A 21,947-nucleotide genomic window follows, 5' to 3' on the forward strand; every position below is an offset into this window, starting at 1 on the left:
GTCATTAGAAAACTGAGGGAAGCAAGAGAAGCGAGAGGGGGAATTACAACTGGTTTTTTCAGGAAAAGTCGTAAAAAGTTAAACAATTAAACCAAACAAATCGCACTTTTCAGCTGAGTTTTTCTCACTAAGGCAGAAATGAAACTTTTTTTTTTTTTTTTTTTACACTTTTATTATTTAATTCAAAAATGTTGGCTGGAACAGAAGAGCTTTGTGTAGATTGAACAAGTGACAGTATCCGTAGCACATGAGGACGTGCAAGACTCGACGGCTGCACAAACAGTTGCATAGGATTCAAAGTCTGCAGGAGGAGAAATCATCAGGTTTAAATATTCAAATACCAACTGAAGGTGAACATGCAGAACATGTAGAACAGAGTTAAAGCAACTAAACGAACTGTGTAAGAGTCTCTACATGACCGGGCTGCTTCAGGTTGTTATTGCTAAATGGATCCATCATCACATCAAGTCATTTTGACAACATAGTCATTCATGAAATATATATATTAAGAAAAATATAGGCTATACGCAAAACCATTTCACACACTTGCACAAATTTAGGTTTGACTGTAAGAACAAATACAGCATCAGGGCGTTTTAGAACAATTATATATATATTCATATATATCTGATATATTTATTAGGTTACCTGCCCACACTGCTAACTACTGTAGGTGTCCTAATGTCACAAATTTTATGACCTGCAACTTGGAAACAGCTAATTACAATCATCATACTTCATTTTTATATTTATTTAGTTTTTACAACGGAGTATTTCGGAAATAATTTCGAGAATCAAGTCGTAATATTATGAGAATGAATTTGAAATTGAGAAGAAAGGCATATCATCACAAGTCGTAATATTACAAAAAGATCAAATCAATAAAAAAAAGGACTATTACAAAGATCAAGTTTGAATATAATGAGAAATTATAATTAATAATAAAAAATAATAAAATAGAATTTCAAATATAAAGTTGAATGAAATAATAAAATGAACGTATTTACAGAGAATTAAGGAAACTGCTTTGAACATCACACAGATGTAAACAATGAATCACACATCCCCCCCACTAAAATGACATGTGACCCCAATTCACACCTTCACATTACATCACGAGGGGTTTTCATAATATTGACTTTTATTCTCGTAATATTTTGACTCAACTCAGATTTGTTTCTTTTAAGTTTTTAAAGACATTTTAAGGAAATTCACTTTTTAAGGTGGAGAGAGATGAGAAGATTGACAGGAAGTAGCAGTTAGCTTAGCTTAGCAGAAACTCTGTGTCTGTCCAGAGAAACTAAATCCACCGAGCAGAACCTCGGAGCTTCGGTAACGTAGAGTTTTTCTGGAGGTTTTGGCGTGTTCGTTGCACTAATTGGTTGCCAGGCAACCACCAGGAAGCTGAGCGTCTGAAGTAAAACTAAAAGTACCACACTGTTAAAGTAATCCATTACAATAGTACTGGGTACAAGGTTAAGCAGGAAAATGAAGTGAGGTATCAGAGGTAAAACAATTTGGTTTTTTAAACTGTTTTCGATTAGATTATAATTGATTTTAATTTCTAATAATATATCTGATGATTAGTTTCCCTCATGAATTGATTGTAAAAAATATATATTTTTTTTAAATTGTAAAATATAATCAACATTCCAAATCTCAAAATTGTCAAATAATTGAAAGAAGGAACATCCAATCCTCTCACTTGAGACGCTGGAAGAATTTTGACTTAAAAAAAACAAACTACATTTAAAATCATTTCCACTCATGTCAGTTCTGTAGGAAATCTGTTGAGCAGCTGCAGAATTTATTCAAACAGCTTTTCATTATTTTGTTTGAAAACTCTAAATCTGTCAATTAACAAATTACCAAAAGCAGGCAAATACATGTAGTGGAGTAAAAGTGAGAGTGTGTGAGTACTTCAAAATGTACCTTTATGTACAGATCTAAATATTTTAGTAACAGCTACTACAACAACACATGCAGTAATAAGGAAATATGTTTCATATAACTATAAAATGTAATTTTATGATTAAACAAAGGAGCTAGAACACGTTAATGTGTGAGCTTCACTTCTGCTGGTGGTGGTTTCCCTTCCTCCAGAGTTTGTGCTAAGCTAAGTGCTAATAAATGCTGCGTTCATGACCAATCGTTCAAACCGCAGCTGAGTGTGAAAAACTGTTCACATCAGTGACACTGTCGATACAGAGCTCCACTTAGTCAGAGGAACTACACACACGTCAGTTAAAACATAATCAGGTATTTACACCAATACAATCCATTCATCTAATTTAATAAAAGCTGAACTCAGTTTGCATCTAAATATGTAGCAACACATGAACGTCTTATGGTACATGAACGCAGCATGGGGACTCTCCAGGTTAATAAGCGTATTTCTCAAAATGTCAAACTCCTCAATGACTTCTCAATTATTTTTTGTCTTCCTCTCAACATCATGCACACAGACGACACCCAGTTAAAAATAACCTTTGAAAACACGTCTCACGTCCATATAGACGGTTTTGCTATTGAAGGCAACTGTTGAATGCAAAGACAAAGTCAGCTGCTCTGATCCACAGCTCAGAGGGAAGGAAATCATATTCTCCATGTTCCATCCTGCAGCTCGTCCTCCCAGATACACAGAGACACTAAACCTTTTAAATCAGCCAGAGACGTTTAAAATAGAGCCTGAACAATTTAGCCGAGGTCAATAAAAATCAACCGACACGAGCATTTCACCATTTTTCTGTATCAGTGTTAGTGTTTGCTAATAAGTGGACATTTTCTTTCACAGTAAAAACATTCCCGTTTACATTTGAAATTTTAAAAATTAGTTTATTTTCTTAATTGAATTTCGATGTATTTGGTTGCATTAGTCTTTTTTCAGGGCTCAAGGGTAAAATGTGAATGTTTCTGAATACATGTGTATTTGCCAAAATATCAGTATCGACATTTTTCACTTCCAGTATCGCTATCGACCTCCAACAATCCTTATCGATCAGGCTCTAATTTAAAATGATCCGTTTGTTGAGAATTCCTACAAAAGTCAGCGGAAGATAATATATTCAAACTGCTATTTACACACACACACACTCACACACACACTTGTGTACATATACATACATATTTACTTTGTCAAAAAATAACCATTCTATTTAATAAATTAAAAGAAACTAAAAGAAGGTAAGCCGTCTTGTCTCAAGGTAACAACATAATTCTTTAAAGGTGAAAAATAGAATTTAATCAATTGAATATAAAATACACAGCTTTGCAAAATCAAAGAGACAAAAACTAAACACAGTCAGAGTTTCTCAACCTTCACCGGCTTTTGATTTTGACTCCTACACTTCAATCATCCGAGGTTTCAATACAATGCTCAATCAGTACTTTTCAAAACTATGATATGTTTCAATATATCAAATATATTTTACACAAGATCCTGAGAGGTTGAGAAACTTTGCCCAAAGCAAAAAAAACCAAAAAAAACTTTGCATGTACATATATAGACCTTTCATTTTTTTAAGATGCTCAACAATCTTATAAGCGCACGTAAAGAGCCTTCCTGTGTTCGCCCCCCCCCCCCACTCTGACATGCGTGACGTATATTGCTGTTAAAGTGCGTTCAAACTGCTACACCCCCCCCCACACACACACACACACACACCCCACTCCTGCTCGTCAGACCAGGCTGAAGCCCTCGTACTGCTCCACGGCCTGAGTGAGACGGCGGCACAGGATCTCTTTGGTCTGGTAGCGGGGCATGTCCAGCAGGTTGTAGCAGGTGTGGGCCACCGGCAGGTAGTGCTCCTCGGCCGTGGTGGACTGGATGATGATGCGCAGGCTCTCCATGCCGTGGATGGGGATGCGGTCGCTGCCGGTCAGGAACACTGCAGACGACAGACGCAGTGGGTGGAGTTAGGATCAGATGCGAAAACACTGTGAGAATGTTTCTAAACTACAGATAAAGCTGCTGCTTTTGTGTAGTTTCCGCCCAAGGAGGTTGTGTTTTCACCCTTGTACGACGTAAAAACAACAAGGTGTGGTTCGGGTCACAGAAGGACTCTGAGTTTTGAGGTGGATCTGGATCAGGAATTTCTTTCCCACATTCTTTAAATTGTGAAATTCGAAATTTTTCAACATTTTCGTTGAATTCTCAAAAATGTATTCATGGGTCTTAATGAAGAAAACAGGCACATTAAGGGAACTGATGTATTTACGTGTGAGATTTGGTGCAGCTGTCAGAATTAAAGCAACACTGCTGCCTCACCCGTGTTTCCTCATGCAGGAACAACCTGCTCACTATTACTGTGTTTATAAGACGTCTGCAGATCGAGCTGCGAGCCTGTTTAACGCTTACACAAGAACTGCTTCTTCTTCTCCAGAGGGAACTCGTGGAAAACCTCCCAGAACAATCGGACTGTTGGATGAGTGGCTGTGTATTCCCCTTTGTAAGCAGCGTTCTGCGAAAACAGAGAGAAAAGGATCTGACGATTGAAAGATTGTCCACATTTTCACAGCAATCAGTGAAACTCGAAGACATGCATGCGTTAAAAAATAAATCAGACTAATCTCTCTTGACTCTCTCTCTCCTGTGATATCTTATTATTTGTGCTTCTCACATGTTGCAACACAAGCTGACATCAGCAGCAAAATATGTGAAACCAAGTGGCCGCAAATCCAAACTCTGTTCAGATCCCGAGCTTCAAAATAAACAAACTGTCAGAGTCGTCCAAATAAAACTGTGTTTCATAACGAGTTATTATGTTGGATTTGATCGTTTCAGCCGTTTTACATCACGTGGTTCATTAATGAATTATTTGATTCATTATTCTCATTATATTTAGTGTGTTCCAGACAGGATTCTTTTCTCTAACGTGAATCTACAAGCAGTTTGTAGAAATAAAGAAATACAACGTGCACAGATCTCTGAGTCTCATACTGACCTTCTCCATTTCCTCCCAGTTGTAGTTGTTGTTGCCGACCACCATGGCCATCAGCTCAGACGGCTGGAACAGCGCCAGGATCTCGCCTCCACACACCTTCAGGAAACCTGAGGAGAAGGCTGAGTACTGCTCGCTCACCGAGTCAGAGAACACGTAGCACAGGTAGGCCTCCACGAACTCCTTCCTGAAACACACACACAGCAAACGCTCGGATCATTCATCTGTTCTGCATCGCAACGTAAACCCACAACTTTTCATGGAAACATGTTGAGTCGTTTTTGCTTGAACCTGTAAACAACAACCCAACAAAGTAATGCTGATGACAACATAACCTCCTTGACAGAGTAGAAACAGTAAACCCCTCAGAGATGTTGTTAAATTTCCCCCTCGTCCTGCAGAATAACACACAAAGAAAGGATGACTGGGTGTTTTAGTTCCTGTGTTTTCATTTCAATCAAATGAAGGAAGCCTGACGCTTCCTATGAAAATACTTTCATTTGGTTTAAACACGTAAACCGAGCAGAAGGGAACAGAAAACACAAACCTGCCTTCAAGCCTTTGGTACGACCCCCCCATCTAAATACAAGTTCTGCACTCAACCTCCCTATTGAGCTCACAAACACAGACGTAAACCACATTATAGTTAAACAATATAGATCTCACCCAGACGTCTCACAACCCTACAAACACTGAGTGCAGCCTTCGGTCTGAATCAACATCTCTCTGTGTGACGAGGCCACCGAGCTTTTCTATTATTTCTGGTATTACAGTTTTTTATATGTTAGTGCTGAGGGGATTTTGCCGGGACATCGTGGGTCACTGCGGCTCACGCCATCTGTTCAGCAGCAGCAGCCAGACATGTTGACACCTGCCGCCCCACAACTCCTCCACAGAGCTGTAATCAATGCCAAAGGCACAAGGACGAGCTTAAGACACAGGGCGGGGACAGTGGAGAATAAAACCCAAATGTGACGCTTCAAATACCAAAATCTTCACAACACAAAACATGACCTTCAGCTGGGACAATGGGACGCGAGCTGCCAGCTGTGTGAGCACATGATAATGTCAGTGTTGGGGGGAAAATGTTTTTATCTTTCAGAGAGAACAGAGCGTAGGGTGTAGAAGTATTCATAAAGTAAAATCAACATGGAGTGAAGGAAGACTTGGTTCATTCCTACAAAAATCTACATATGATGAGGTCGATCTGTGGAGCTGCCTCACCTGTTGTTTTTGTCCACGCTGATGCTCTCTCCTCCAGGGATCAGCTCCTTCACTTCTGTCATGCCGTAGTTCTCCCTGGTGATCTGAGAGTTACAGTCTTACATGAGGCAGGAGTGAAGAGTGGAAGTCAAACTGTACAGAGCTTATAATGCAACAGTTTTCACTGAGAGGATAAGGCTGGTGATGACGTTGTGTTTTTTGTGGTAAATAAATCTCATGAAAGACCAGAACCAGAGTTGATACGAACAAATGTGGTGCAGAGTCAGATCTAAAATCTTATTTCTCTGTGCTAAGCAAACTAATCAACAACACATCAGTTATTAAAAGCAAAATCTGTATTTCTAGGTATCAGATTAAAACCAAATGTCATGGTATCAGCAAACCCTGCCGCCCAAATACTACTAAATTCATGTGTATTAATCCACAGCTGAGTCCTTTTCATCAGTTACTTTTATTCATGTTTGACCAATATTTGTTAAAAACTGCAGTGCAAAGCTGTTTCATGTGATTATTTTGCATTTGTCATGAATAAAATCAGACATTTTTGAGACGTTTTTAAACTTTTACATTTTCCAAACAAAGATTTGAGTCTGGTTTTGGTCTTTTGGGGGATTTGTTCATAGTGAATCAGGGTAACAGGTGAAAAGTTATGCTCACAGCAAAGTTGAGAAGAAACGTCTCCTCCACGTCACCTCCCTCATAGTCTAGAAGTTGTTGTAGACTCCTGTGGAGAATAAACAGAATTAATTCAAATCATCTATACCGCTCATCCTCTGAGGGTCCACGGCTGGAGCTCATCCTCGCTGAGATTTTTGCAAGAGATCGTTGAGAAAGACCCAACAGAACAAATGATCATGATATTGGGGAAGTTTACGATATGCTATTATATGTGAGGGGTGAAAAAAGAAATACAGGGTGAAGGTCAGATGCATATTTATACAAGAAATATTGCTAACACAATGAGGAACTGTGTCGATATCTGCAGTAATACATGTGGAGTCATGTGACAGGTGTTTCCACCCTGTCAGACAGTTTACTGCGTTCACCTGCTCCCCAGGTTTAAATCTGCCCCGTTTGACTCTTAAAATGAAAACCAGGGATCAAATAGATGCAGAGCAGCAAAACTGTTGATTAGATCAGAGGTTTAATGGTCACGTATGAGCTATTAATAGGAAATGACTCACAGGGAGGGTTGTGTTGGTTTTCCGGCAGAGAACATGCTGGATGTTTTAAAACCCAGGAAACACAGGAAACATGGAAAGAGGACAAGCGGGCTGCCAAAGGAATCGCTAATTATACAAGGATAAAGTATTATTGTCTCCGAACTGAACCACAGCCTCTGGGCTGGTGTCACTTTGCAGGATTTGAAAACACAGAGGAGACGATACAAATTAAATAAACCTCAAACCAACAAGCTTCTGCAGTTTACACTCTAAACAAAGTGCTATCTTTGTGAGTTGACATTAGTCTGTTGGACTGTTCGTTCTTTTGAGACAGTCAAAATAAAAGTGTAGCATTTACTGTATAATGTTCTTTGAGATGATGTCATTTGAGGTTGTATTGTCTCTTATAACAACATAATATGACTAATCTCAAAATCAATAGTCAACTGGAGACAATGAGGCACAGAGGAAACACTGACCCTTCCTGCTGCAAATTCAATAAAAGGCCTTTTTCCAGGGGAAGTCAAATTTACTGCTGCTCAAACACAACTGGTAATGTAAGGGCGTGACTCACTGTTGCACCCTGGTCCCAAACATAAAGAGCAATCTTTAATGTGTCTCTAAGATTAAGGTCTGTTGCTTTACCATTTCACACTTTGTTTTAGGTTACACCTGAAGACGGTAGCACGAGACTCGCTGAGGATAACAAATAATGTAATGATGAGGAAAATAAAGATTGAAGTAGAACGAATGTCTTAAAAAAAAACAAAGCTACTCTCTGTTCCAGACTGCTGCGTCTCACACCACAGTTACCTGGCCTCGGTTGGGGAGAGCTCCTTGAAGTCTTCAAGCATCGGTGACACATCCAGCAGCTTCTTGTAGAGAGCCAGGGGGAAGTGCAGGTCCACCACAGTGGAGTTGTAGATGGCCAGACCGCAGATGATCCCGATCAGGTGAAACCAGTTCTCTTCTACAAAACACTGGAGGCACGGAAAGAAACTCATTATTATAACTTCTGTGGTACGAATCAAAACTCTGAAGACCTCATTTTCAACAAGCTTATATACGCAAACACAGTAATAACAGACACTTATTATATTGTGTTATAATATATATTTATATTCAACTATAATTTTAAATATTGTGTTATTGTTGATGTATGAATGTGTATGTTTTAACTATAGGGCAGTGTAATCTATACGAATGTAATCGGCAAGTAACAATAGTAACTTCAGATACATGTGGTGGAGTTCAAACAGCTCAGAAGTGCATTTAAACACAACAGTTGAGTACATGTGCAGTATTTTTACTTTCTAAGACGGATAATAAATAAGTTCAGAATTATATAAAGGTATTTAAAAAAAATCTGTTTTTCTAATGGTTACTCACTTTGTCTGAGAACCACAGCAGGTTGGACTCCTTGTAGTGAGTGAACATCCCATAAACAGGATCCATCAGCTCCTTTAACAGCAGCAGGAAGAACTCCTTAGTTACTCCGCCTGCGTCCACGGCCTCCTCTCCATCGAAGATCACCTGCAGGACGGAGGAAGACGATGAGAAGAGGTTTGTGGTGAGCAGAAAGATATTTGTTCTCTGATCTTCATACTCGTACCTTTAGTGGCTTCTTCAGGTCCACGTCAGAGTACATGGTGAGCTCACGCAGGGTGTCGCTAACTAAATGGTTCCTGCGCACGTGTATCACCAGGTAAGGATTTCTGGCAAGGTGGGGTTCCAGTGTGAGCAGCATGAAGACGTTGTGTAGGTTTGCTCCGCTTACTGCCATCTTGGTGACAGGACGAGGAAAGAAGCACACAAAGTGAGAACAATTCAATAAACTCAACTCTTCATTTTTATACAAATTGATTCAGATATATTTAATTAAAACAAAATCCTTGCTGCAATACTTTTGTATAAAAAGGAGGTACCTGCATCTGCAGCTCAGCATCTGTTTGCAGCATGGTTGTCTTGGCTTGGGCGTTCAGTATGAACGGATAGGCACATAGGTTCACTGAGGGAAAGTCACTCTGCAGATAAAATGAGACGTGGCTGAAAATATTCCTATAACAACAATAACGTAAAAAGAAACAAATAAGTCTTATATCTAAATTTGGATGTTTATGGTCAATTTTCAATTCCAGTACCTGCGAAGGGGATGATCCCACTTTCTAGAAAACAAAATGAGAGAGAATGTGAGTGCAGCTAATTAATAAGATAGAAACTCGCTCAAATCTCCAATGAGTTATTTTCTTGTCTGTGAATTTAGACACTCACTGGATAGCACGAACTGACAAGCAGATATTCACTCTCGATGAGTTATATGTGCTATGAGCGTGAGTGCAGTAACAAGGACGTGTGATAGTACTCACAATCTCAGCTTTACTCAGAAACCATTTGAGGTAGTCTTCCTGGATGTCCACCAGGCTGGTGATGTCGGGGATATAAAAGCGGCTGTACTCCACATGCTGGGCCTTTAAGTTCACCTGAGAACATGAAACAAAGACCTCAGCCTCAGACTCCAGGAAAGATCACAGTGTGATGTATGGCACAGGTTAGCACAGCAGGACAAACACATATCCTCTTCAGACTGTACTGAGGAACAATGCAGAGCTGATGACTTGTTTACAGGAGCAGGATGTGACCTCTGTGAATACCTTGTGGAGTTTTTCCAGCAGCCTTAGTGCTGCAAGAAAGTAGTTCTCATAAAACATTGGCACGAGCAGCGTCTTTCCTCCCGTCAGCATAAACACGATGATGCTCTTGTACATGTCGACCATTCTGGTGAACACGCTGTCCTCCACAAAACACCACCAGTTGTCTACAGGATCAGAGAAGATGGTTTAATCAAATCACAAACAAAATGACGGATGCATATTGATCCTATAGGATCGTTATTATTCTCTGATCTATATAAGTTATAGGTCATATGGTCCTATAGGATGATCAGAGATTCCTCTGAAATGTTTTGTCTTCTTTGTGACTTCCTCATGACATCACTAATCATACAATATTGAACGATGGAGAATCATTTTCTGATCAATAAAAGCTTTAGTTTGTCTCTGTTCATGTTTTATGCTGAGATATTTTGGCAAATGTTGTATTTATTTATTTATTTTACCTTGACCTTTGACCAATCAGTTCCGAAAGTTAATCATCAGGAGATATCCTCAAAAGTAATAGTCCCATCGGGTTTGGTGAAAATCTGTCCATGCCTTGTTGAGTTATTTTGTACACACATACACAAAAACCAGCAAGCAGGGTAAACAGGTAATGAGGTAATTAGATAAATTTGACTCCCTGATATATCATATCTCAATTGGTTAAACCAACGATTTATAAAAATTATGGAAATTGCGTCCAACAATGTTTCCAAAACTGACAAACAAGCAATACTTTTCATTTGTATCAATGAGTGTGAAACAGTAAAGATTTGAGGAGTGACTGTTAAAAAACGTTATCCAACTTTTACAATTCGACATCATTCCAAATATCTCAGCGATTAATAAGGTGTTTGCCACAAACACATCAAAAAGGCAATGTTTGTGTTCTTCTTTCCCAAGAAATGTGAAGTTAGCTCAGAGTGGAGTTTATTTGTGTGATCATTAATCCATTATCAGTTATAATAATTTCTGTTTAATGAGTGTAAATATTCCTTTGTAGGAAAAGCTTAGCAGAGGTAACATGGATACAGATGAGGGTGCTGACGCAACATATTGTAAGTATAAACTTAAGAGCGATGCCATGTGATGTCACAGGGTGCACAGGTGTTACATGACAAGATGTCACATGTTCTGTGTTATTAGCGTGACAAGGTGTAAAAACACATCTAGTGCGTGCATGCACATGTGATACCCAATACTTTGCTGGGGTTGGCGTCGAGCCGGAGGATGGCCATCGCCAAGGGGATAGTGAGGCGGATGTAGTTCTTTGAGTCCTGCAGCGCTGGACACTCAGACAAGATGAGGTAGATCCTCATGGCCTCGACGTCAGGAGGAGAGTGCGGCAGCTGAGGGATCAACAGACTCTCAAAACTCTTGGTGGCCTAAAGGGATTGGAGGGAAATGTTTACTTTTAATTACACCCCAAAAAACAACCTTTGTTCTTAAATAGGTAAAAGTATTTCTAATGCAAAGTACTATGATGAATTTAACAAATAAACCAGACACATTGGTTTGGGACATTTTCCTGTTCCAACAACTTGGATCCAAACAGCAGCTGGAGTAAAATATGACTAGATTTCATAACAGGCTTTTAGTGGTTTGGAAAGTGGTCTTCATGTTGGGCTGAGAGACAAGAATCCTAAGCCTAACATTACTGAGCTAATGTTAGAGGTTATGAATCAGTCGTGAGGTTTGTGCCATGGATCTGTGGCAGAACTTGATGTACTTTCAAGACAAGCCCAATATTCACATATAAGATTCAGGATTCTTCTTCAACATCCCAGTGTCCCACCATTGATTGTTTCCCAAACAGGAAGCTAAAAAATCTCTCAATCTGAGTCATGTCTTAGGTTTTTGGACATTTTGGTTCAGAGGATCTTGGTTCTCTGATATTTATGGGTATGGAGTAAGACGGTATCCAGGTCCCGCTGACATATACTCTCTGAACCAATGATGTGCCTTAGCTGTCAATCAGGATGTTTCACCCAATTTTAATAACATCAAATAAACCAGATTAAGATACAAAACCTTTTCTGTATTTTCACTCGGAGCCTGAGATCAAATATCCTGCGTGATGATGTCTTTGAAAACGTCCAGTACCTGCTCCAGAAGCCCAGAGAAGGCCGGTTTGCTGAGTGCCTCAAACAGAAGTCTGACAGAGTTGAGATCGATGCCCGGGATCTTTGGGTTGGTTTTGAAGTGGATGTCATCACTATAGAAAACAAACAAACATAGGATTATCAGGACCATCGACGAAATCTCAGCGATCAGTAACAGGATAAAAATAGGTCAGAGCTCACATTCAGGGACTTTATGGTAAATGCCAAGTCTATTCCAACACCATGCAGCGGGGGAACAATGGTAGAGGTTCTAATTCTCAAACCAACATGAGCAACGGTGAGGTTTACATGCAGCCAGAAGGTATTTAAGTGAATCCCTAAGCAGATCTTCTCCTCAGCCTGGTGAGCACTGGCTGATAAACACACACACACACAAAGAATCACCTCCACAAAACCAACAAAACCCTGAGCTTGAGGGACAACAACTGTTCACAGTGTGAGCCTTCACGTTCTTACCGCACAACTTTTATTTAGTCATAACACAAACACATGAGATATGATCTGCTGGAGACTGTTTGCCAAACAAGAAACACTGATGCAGACAGAACATCCCAACATGAACTGCGCATTGAACCATATGAACAACTCTGATCCCTTAATGTAACTCTAATGCAATAACCCCACATACTGTGCATGCTTGTGCTAAAAACAACTACAGGACACCCATCAGCTCTTTGTCTCACAGGGACTTATAAATCCAGAGATCACTGAATTTGAAGTTAATCTTGCCTCATGTTTATGGATCAGCTGTAGAGAACGGGCTAAACGAGGTATGAAGTACATAACCATCTGAGGAAATCTGTCCACATTTAGGTGTGGGTTTAATGACTTTGCTATTCTAAGACTGTTTACTGTCGCTCTCCCATGAAAACCACGATTCTCTAAAACGTATGCAATCTGTTTTTACATTTTTGAAATGACCGCATCGTCTTTTTTTAATAAAGGAAAACCTAATCCTAAATCGCCATATTTGAAGCTACATTGAATTCACTGGACAGCGGCAATGTTTGAGAAGTAATCAAGGTGATAAGTATCATTGGACACTGGATTGTTCATATGTTATAAAGACAGAAACATCCATCTATCATTTATACTGCTTATTCTATGATGGTCTCAGGAGAGCTGGAGGTGATCTCTGCTGACACTGCTGGCAAGAGGCACGGTACAATCCGGAGAGGTCGCCAGCGTAACACAGGGCCAACATACAGAGAGAAACAACCGCTGGAAGGAAGCCGGAGTACCCAGAGAAAACCCACGCAAACACTGGGGGAACATGCAAACTGGTAAATTGTTTAAATAATTCTTTTTGAGTTTCAGTATTTTCCGCAGAGAGCGCAGAATTAACAACTTCTGTTGTCTCCAGATGTGTATTTTCCACCCTGATGTTCCTGTTCTCAGGACATGATAAGTATCTGCTGACAAGTTTGTACTAAAAAGTCATCACAGCTACACACAGACTGATGGTCAGAGAAATGTGAAGTGACCAAACAGACAGCTGCGTTCCCAGCCCTGAGGCCCAGCAACTTACGTTGGATAAGATGATGGTTATTATACAAGTATGAGACAAGAAAAGTAAGTTGACCCTGTGACGTCCCTGCTGGATTAGTTCCCAGGAGTCTTGCGTACATTTGAGTCACTGTACAATGATACTGCAATTTAAACTTTAAGATTTAATATCTAACAATGCTTTATTTAAACAATGTCTAAACCCAGAGAAATCTCCAATTTTATTTCTATTTGGTCAATTACATATGACGAAGGAAAAGCACACTGGTAGCAAGTTGACATTTTTTTCAACTGTTTTTATTGGTCACTCGTAACGGGTCATGATTATTCATTTCCGTTTGCAGTGAATTCTGTTGCTGACGCTCTTCCAGTAAAGCACGAATGCACAGGGGAACAAGCAAACCAACAGGATTATGGGACCAGAAATGGTGACGAAGACAACAACTCCCATGGTCCAATGAGGTTATTGTTATTGTTAGATTGAGAGACCCCTAATGGCCGAAGTTCAATTTGGCCAAAATGTGTTCATTCCAAAAGACAATGACTTTTTTACCTCATCAACAGTTTGATGCTGTCGGGGCTGTGTGCCAAAGTGCAGAGGAGGTTTAAAGGGACAATCCAGCAGCACATTACTGCAGATTGTACTGTATCACTTTCTGGACCAAGTCCACAGATCTTGTATGTGCTCTACTATTTTTGGCAGAACACACAAGGTTGGAGGTACAGGCCAGGTTCACATTCACTGTCAGAGCCCAGTTATACACATGAGATTCATTTTAACTTGCTTAATTAAATCTTGCATAATCACCTTAGGGCAAAGTAGATATGGTTAGTTTTTACTTTCACCATATTCCTACAGTGAAGGACAGTTGTCTTGGGTCTTTTGCTTCCTTCTCTGCACTTGAACTTCTGCATTAACGTGCACAAACTTGCTGAGATGTGAAACAAAGCTTGGCAACAGTTCCTGCGTACAGGACCTCACCTTTGGTCCAGGAAGCTGGCATTCCAACAAGCTGTGGAGGACAGCTGAATGATAATGTCGCTGGGCACAAAAGCAGAGCACAAAAAAGTGTTCACTCATCAACAACAGACATCTATAACAAATTTAGAAAAAATTTAAATAATAATAATGTGATTTAAATGATCATTTCTTGTTCATGACTTACTTTGTGACACTGGAATCTGTGTTGTACATCAGTTTTAACCTCCATGAATTTAACCGTTCAAAATTGATTGGGGCGAGGCTTTTGCTGATGTTGATCACTCTGAAGTCTTCTGGGGGGACTGAGCTCTGCAGAGATAAACAGACATAACATAACAGCATTAGGAAATTGTTTGCTGCGGCACTTCCTCTTTGTGTGGCACAGTTCAGGACAGGGACAGTCTGGGTTGTGTCTCTTTCCTCCATGAAGATAAAATAAATAAGAAATGCCCGAGGTCTAAATATCTCCTGCTGCAAAGGCTGAGTGTGTTGTGTCTTTATCTGTGAAGGTTCCTGGCAGTGTGTAGCCGATGGCTGCGCCATATACTGTGGAAGTGATAAAGGTTTGTACATGACTGCCATCCTGTGGTGAAACATGGTGATTCTATTTCCTAAAGATTAAATTGAAAGATTTGGGGGATTTGCGTGTTATGCCGTTGCTTGTTGTGTTGAAATTTTGAAAGCGATTATGGAAAGTGTTGAATGTTTGGTGAAGGCAAACAGAGCAGATGGTTATTTATATAATAGGGATTAAATACATTTAATAGTCCTCAAAATCTTAACAACAGAATTAAAGGATGTGTGAGCTTGTGAAGATAATAATCTCTATTTTAAAACTTTATAATTGTACATATCAACTTCTTCTAACACCATGTTTGTGCCTCTGCATTACACGTTACTGTGTGTTTTCTAAGTTGAGATGAAACATTTAGTATATGCAATAACATTTTAATAGAATATGGCAAAATTGGGAAGCAAAAAATTACACTTTCAGTTCTGTCACTGAAAAACCAAAAATTTAGGGAAGTGACAAGAATCAGCAGGACTGTAATAAAAGCACTGGACACCAACTGACGCAAATAAAGCAAGAATCTGAAGAACACACATACCTGTTCATTAGAGTACAGTAAGAAACTATGGTCTCCTCCACAGATGACTTTGGTCACTAAATAGTGTTTTGAATATTATGGGGAAAGAAAAGATGGAACATGTTAGCATCTGATTACAATGAATCAAAAAACTTAAAAACACAGATGTCATTTCTAGTGTCCCTTTGACAAAAACTGATTGTTTTTTCCTCCGAGTAGCCTGGCATTCTTAAAACAGCCATGTCAGTCACCATCATATATTGACTAAACAACCTGCTTCTGTTTACCTGGTCTATGGAAATGAGCAGTCAACAAACTGGTCTTCACAGGAAATGGACTTCTAGCATCCCCCAGTATTCCTGTGCCAAGCTGCCCATGGCTGTTACAACCGAATGCATACACCAATCCAGAGGACGGCACAAACGCCAATGTGTGGTGCCTGACCAAAGGAACAAGATTTAGGATGAGTGGGAGACATGAATATCCCCTGTGCAATAAGTCGATCAGAGTATATTAGCTGTGATGCGATACAAACTAACATGCAATAAATAATAACTCGTTTATATATATCTTAAAAACAGCAAATAGCTGGTTTCTTCATAAATCAGTCTTGAATCTTGAAATAAGAAATAGTGACTTGACATTTCTGATGATAAATTATTAAAATCGACTGATTTCTATTGCGATACAAGTTCCGGCTGTATAGCCCAGCTTATAAGTAGCTCTCTGAAACAGTCTACAGTCTAAAGATTCAATAAGACAGAGTAGGTTTAGAACAGACCTGCCACAGGTGATCTGGGACACCTCAGTACCCATGAGCTCCAGCACTCGTCTGGGTAAAAGTTCATTGTTGCTGGAGCCGTGGCCCAGCTGACCCCAGGAGCCATCGCCAAACGTAAACAATCCACCGTCCTGCCAGACCAGACAATTTGTATTCGCAGTTTGAGACAGAAATTTTCAACAGAGCTTTGCAGTGAGTAAAACTACAGTATTGTTTTTCTCAAATGGCCACAGTTAAAGCCACAGTGGTGAATTAAGATCTGTTAGGGTTGGTCTGGCTGGAATAAGAATTTGATTTTATCCAAGTAATAAAGGTCATTCATTTACATGGAACTAGTTAAAGTACTGAGTCAATAAACCATCACTGAAAGTGCTAACCAAGCAGCAATCAACCAAACTGAACTCTGTAACATTCTATCAAAATGAACTGGTAATGATTTATCAATATTCGTACCTTTGTGAGTGCTGCTGTATGTTCATCTCCACAACTGATGTAAACAACTTTTTGAGATCTCAAAAATTTGATGTGGCAGGGGACGGCACGATCTGAGGACGAGAACATAAACAAGCCAGCAAGGTCACACTGTTCTTCTTTTCAACTCTAATGTATTTACTCAAATGAGACTCAGGGGAACATGGGATCTTCTGCATTTCAATCTAGCACCATGGAGGCAATTAAACAGTGAGCTTACTCTTTTAAATTCTTCCATCCATTATAAAGCAGTGGTACACTGGTACAGACAATTTAATGTAAAAACAATTCACATACTAAAATAAATATTTTAATTTTAAAGTTATTATATTATTATTTTTCTCGACAACCGTCTTATCGTAACCCCCAGGTAAAGAATCACAGATTTAGAAACCCAACTAACTTGTCCAGCTAATTATTACCTTGTTTATCATTGAGTCCCAGTTGTCCCGCTCTGTTTTTGCCCCAGCCAAACACAGCTCCGGACAAGGAGAGAGCGAAGCTGTGGTCTCCCCCAGCGATGATCTGTGCCAAAGGAATTCCAGCCAGAGACTTCAGGGGATGAGGGAACAGTTTGCTGGGTTCTCCTTTTCCCAGGCCGAGCTGACCGCTGGCATTCTGGCCCCATGTGAATAGCTGGCCATCTGAGAGGGACAGGACACATTGAATACTTGACTGTACTAAACTAGACTAATAACTGGCAGAAGATACAGACTGATAAACAACATTTGTCAAATCGGAAACAGAAGTGCTGCCCAGATTTCTACTGTAACATTGGTAACGTTTATTTAACACCCAACCATGTTTCTTATTTTCTTATGTGTATTTCTGCAGTGATTTATGTAATTGCTTGATTTAAAAAACAACGCCTAAGATGAATTTGAGTCAGATGTCTACTTGAATCAGTTTCATTACTAGATTGCATGGTACAGTTTCAATATGAGCTGTATGGAAGCGTGATTGTAGGTGTGAGGAGTGTTGGTGTGTCATGACGACACTGTGACTTTCACACCTCGAGAAAGTGCGATGCAGTGCTGATTTCCACACATTACTTGGGAGATGTGATGGTCACACAGTCTTTTGACCAACCTAGACAAAACAAGACAAAATGAATTGTTAATTAGCACAAAAACTCACATTAAAAAAGAGTTTAATATAAGTTACAGACAAACAACAACATTATTCATCAAGTTAAGACTTTTTTCACATTAAAAAAACACATCTGACTCAGCTCCTCATTGCTCACAGGAAACACAGATTCATGGTATTCTATTTTTTTCTGTTTTGTTTGCTGTTGATTTCTGCTACTTATGTGCAATGCTCCTATCCCCACCTTTCAAACATTCTTTTCATGCAATGCCTTTCTTCCATCTAAAAATATCAGCTTCAGTTCTCCTAAGTTGTGCTACACAATCACACACCTTGGGATGCGAACAGCCACCTCTGCAGTCCCCAGGCCGAGCTGACCCCCTTCACCAGCTCCCCAGGCAAATACTTGACCTTTCTCATTCACCGCCATAGAATGGGCTCGACCACTCGACACATTTGTAATCTTCTGAGTGTCCAGAGCGCCGACTAGCTCTGTGGAGGGGAGGAAGATGCAGTCAGACTCGAGCAGAAGTAATTAAAAAATATATGTCTGTTGAAATATGTACAGCTTTGATTTGGAAGTGCAGGTATTCTTTCATGACAGGCAATATGGCCATTCTTTTTTTATTTTTCATTTTCGAGCTCTTTTCGAACTCTCTCACTCACTTGCTTTTGTATTATAACTGTTCTGTTGCAGTTAACAAGTTGCAAAGTCAAAATGGCATTTAATTATGTTTTATAGGTTCTGTTGAAGCACAAGTGCATTGATAATGTGGTCATGGACCCAACCCATGCACGGCATTAAACACTGGTATTCTGTCTCAACATCAATCTTTTCAACAGAACCAGAAATGCTTGAAATTACCTGCAAAGAAAACAAGCATGTGTTGCATAAAAAATACAATTTGTTGTCAGTTTGTATGGTCTCAGAACAATGCTCCATATGACATGACAGAAAATAGAGAAATGCAGCAGAAAGCACATGAAAAGAGAACAGACGATTAACTTATAACTTATGTGTTTAAAGCCTACTGACTGTGTGTAAGCTCTTATACAATGTGTGGGATATCATCACAGTAGTTTCTCTCCCTGCACACTGAGATCTTTTAGGTATTTTGTTGTTTGAGGTCTTGGCATTTATTCAATGTTGTTACAGCTTCACCCACATGCCTATACAAAGTATCACACAACACAACATTCCACCCACATGAAACCAGCACAAACCTACCACTGTCTGCATTCACTTCACTAGCTCGGAGTGTTTCAAGTCTCCCAGAAGTGGGCATATGGTCTCGCAATCTCATGTTCCCAACAGAAACAGCTTTGCCAAAAATGTGCATATAAAGTACTAAGAGAAATGTTCCACTGATTTAATTCATGACATGGAAATAACCTTCATTGTCACATTGTTTAAAATGTTGCTTGTAAGTATGTAAAGCTCAGAGTTGCCATGTTTTTCTTAGTACCTTTGTCTACATACTGTAGATGTATAGTCATCCAGGTCATGTGACATTTTATAGCTGGAAAACTCAACAGCAACTGGATTTGCTAAGATATTTCACTGCACAGTTGGAAAGCGTCTTCTTCTTAATGAGGGTGCAGCTCTACCAAAGCAACTCGAGGTTTAACTGCTATATAGGTAATTTAGTTAATTATCTATTTTTAATCACATAAAAAGATTGAGGAAACTGTTTAGAGATTAAAAATTGAAATCACCATCCAATCACCAGAATCATGTTTGGTAACTTTCCACACACGTGTTTACTAAAATCATTGCCGCAGGGTGCAATCTGTGACGATTTACCACGAGTCAGTTAACGTAGTGGTGACGCTTACCTGGGGAAGTCCCTGGTTTGTCGTGGCCCAGCTGTCCACAGCTGTTAGAGCCACATGTGTACACGCTGCCATCATACAACAGGAACATTGAGTATTGTCCTCCACACGCGACATCCTTCAGTCCCCTGCCCATGAACACATGACAGTTCTTTGGCTCAAACAAGGGGTTCCTCTCCAGGCCAATACCCAGCTGTCCATCCCTTGCATTCCCCCAACACAGCATGTTGGTGAGGGGAGAGGGGATGAGCACCAATCTGAAGAGGCAGAGGGAGTGACGGCCAGATGGATGAGGACTCTAACGTTCAGGCTTGAGAGCAGCCCCGCTTCCTCCTCTTCATGTAAATTCCAACCCTGGAGATGAGACAAAACAGAATGAGAGTGACACCGTGACACTGATCACTGTGCTCCATGTATGAACCCCGGTGATGTTTTTAAGAATGGACTCAGGATGGATTTAGATGTGAGGGTGGCTGTGTGTGAGAATGGTGTAAGCGCTATGACAGTGGGACATGCAGTGTGTTTAAATAAACCCTGTCAGTGTAATCCTGGCTTAAGCAGCTCCAAGCAGCCCTGCCCTGTTGTCAATCCACTTGCAATACGTGCATGCCACTGTTCGAGTTAGCCACGGATAATAAACAAAGAGAGGATTTACTGAATGAGACAAAAAAATGATAGAAATCAGGAGACAGAAAGAGGTGATGGCAGCACAGAACAAGCTAAATGAATTTATACTGAGGACAAACCACAGCTACACTTTAGATGACTGCAGTTTGATTATGTCAAGTTCATCATTTGTCTGTCTCCACTGTGCATAACATTACCTGCACTCATCTGCAAGATCTATTAGATATATAAATACATTTAGGTACAGTATAATAGTTAAACAAATATGCCTTGAGTATGGAAAAAAATTGTTTAACCACATGCAAAAGCAAAATTAAACAAATGAAAAATTAGCCATTATTCAAAACGTAAGGAAATTACATATAATGTAAATGTATCTACTAAGCTGGATAGTTAGGGAGAGGAAAACATAAAAAGTATCTGTATGTCCACAGTTAACCCAAACTTAACAAATGCTGCATAAAACATGAATAACTCCATTGTAGCTCATAATTTTAGAATAAAGATGGTGAATGTCCCCAACGTGTAACATATCCCTGCTGTAACACATAAACCGATCCTTATAGATCAGTTATCAGCCATTAATAATGCCAAAATGGGCAAAGTCTTAAAACTTCATTTGACTATAGTCTCTCTAAAAGACCAGGGCTATAGAAGGGGGGTAAACTATATGTCTTTGTTGATACTTCATTTGAATACATTTACAATAAATTTGTACTCGTAAACCCACGTGACATTGAATACACATCTTGGTGTCCATGGACATTCAATATTGGTGGATAATCCAGTTCTTTGGGGAGTGGTCTCCCTGATGGATTAAAGAGATACTTTGAAAGCTGAAGTGGGACTTCACACAACCTGTCATTATTAATGGCTGCTATATGATCAGAAAACAATTATAACATCACTTATTGAAACAAGCAGTGCTTTGTCAGAGAGTGATACCAAAGCTGCAATCGAAGTAGGAGCAGCTGAGTTGTCATGTGTAAATGATGCAGATCTGTAACGACATGTTTATAACGACACGTCAACCAGCTGTTCAGGAGTCAAGAGGAGGACTGGGCTCAGTCTGCACCGAGTGTTTAGATAAAATCAATGCAAACTCAACACGTCCACTGACATTATCTGTGTAACCTGTTTATCAACGGGACCACGACCACCGAGCTGCTGGCAGTAGTTAGGCTAACTAAGCTTAGCAAGCAGCAGCAGCTCTGACTGTCAGTGTGGAGGCTGAACCCCAGCAAGCCTCCTCCACCAGTGTCCACATTAAACATGAACATATGTTGTCATGCGTGAAAAAATACACGAAAAGTAAAAAGGGCGTGTTTACCTGGTCAGATGCATCCTGTGATATAGCGTCTGGTTTCGCTTTAGCTCGGAATACAAACGCGGAAGTGCAACCACTGCTACGTCACTGTGCTTCCCGGGATGTGATTGGTCCGTGTACAGGGTTGGACCCCAGACTC

The 21,947-nt window shown here is 39.9% G+C and overlaps 1 protein-coding gene and 1 long non-coding RNA gene across 2 annotated transcripts; one reads left to right on the forward strand and one right to left on the reverse strand.

Moving 5' to 3' along the window:
- Positions 1 to 731: 731 nt before the first annotated feature.
- On the reverse strand, positions 732 to 21,935 carry herc3 (HECT and RLD domain containing E3 ubiquitin protein ligase 3). The gene is made up of 25 exons (XM_020101131.2): positions 21,812 to 21,935; positions 19,858 to 20,208; positions 18,354 to 18,513; positions 17,945 to 18,021; positions 17,355 to 17,576; positions 16,915 to 17,006; positions 16,462 to 16,592; positions 15,968 to 16,119; positions 15,702 to 15,757; positions 14,777 to 14,901; positions 14,593 to 14,652; positions 12,085 to 12,196; positions 11,177 to 11,366; positions 9,979 to 10,142; positions 9,694 to 9,807; positions 9,469 to 9,492; positions 9,253 to 9,351; positions 8,940 to 9,110; positions 8,717 to 8,860; positions 8,141 to 8,307; positions 6,822 to 6,888; positions 6,165 to 6,247; positions 4,944 to 5,127; positions 4,358 to 4,460; positions 732 to 3,887 (listed from the first exon to the last, which is right to left on the reverse strand). Exons 2-25 carry the CDS (start codon positions 20,078 to 20,080, stop codon positions 3,679 to 3,681), a joined length of 3,129 nt encoding a protein of 1,042 aa, XP_019956690.1. The 5' UTR covers positions 20,081 to 20,208; positions 21,812 to 21,935; the 3' UTR covers positions 732 to 3,678.
- On the forward strand, positions 8,775 to 13,361 carry LOC109638242 (uncharacterized). Its single transcript, XR_002203314.2, has 3 exons — positions 8,775 to 8,897; positions 10,985 to 11,039; positions 13,222 to 13,361. It is a non-coding gene; the product is annotated as an uncharacterized lncRNA (long non-coding RNA).
- Positions 21,936 to 21,947: the final 12 nt, after the last annotated feature.

The sequence above is a fragment of the Paralichthys olivaceus genome, chromosome 8 (assembly GCF_024713975.1).
Source record: "Paralichthys olivaceus isolate ysfri-2021 chromosome 8, ASM2471397v2, whole genome shotgun sequence".
NCBI classification, from domain to species: Eukaryota; Metazoa; Chordata; class Actinopteri; order Pleuronectiformes; family Paralichthyidae; genus Paralichthys; species Paralichthys olivaceus.

Bases quoted from the DNA above. Each gene is read 5' to 3' on its own strand.
- herc3 (XM_020101131.2), bottom strand. From the start codon at position 20,080: ATGCTGTGTTGGGGGAATGCAAGGGATGGACAGCTGGGTATTGGCCTG. The intron at 9,111-9,252 runs GTACCTCCTTTT...CCTGTCACCAAG, and splicing joins ATGCTGAGCTGCAGATGCAG to ATGGCAGTAAGCGGAGCAAA. The intron at 4,461-4,943 runs GTCAGTATGAGA...CTGTTTTCGCAG, and splicing joins ACTGGGAGGAAATGGAGAAG to AACGCTGCTTACAAAGGGGA.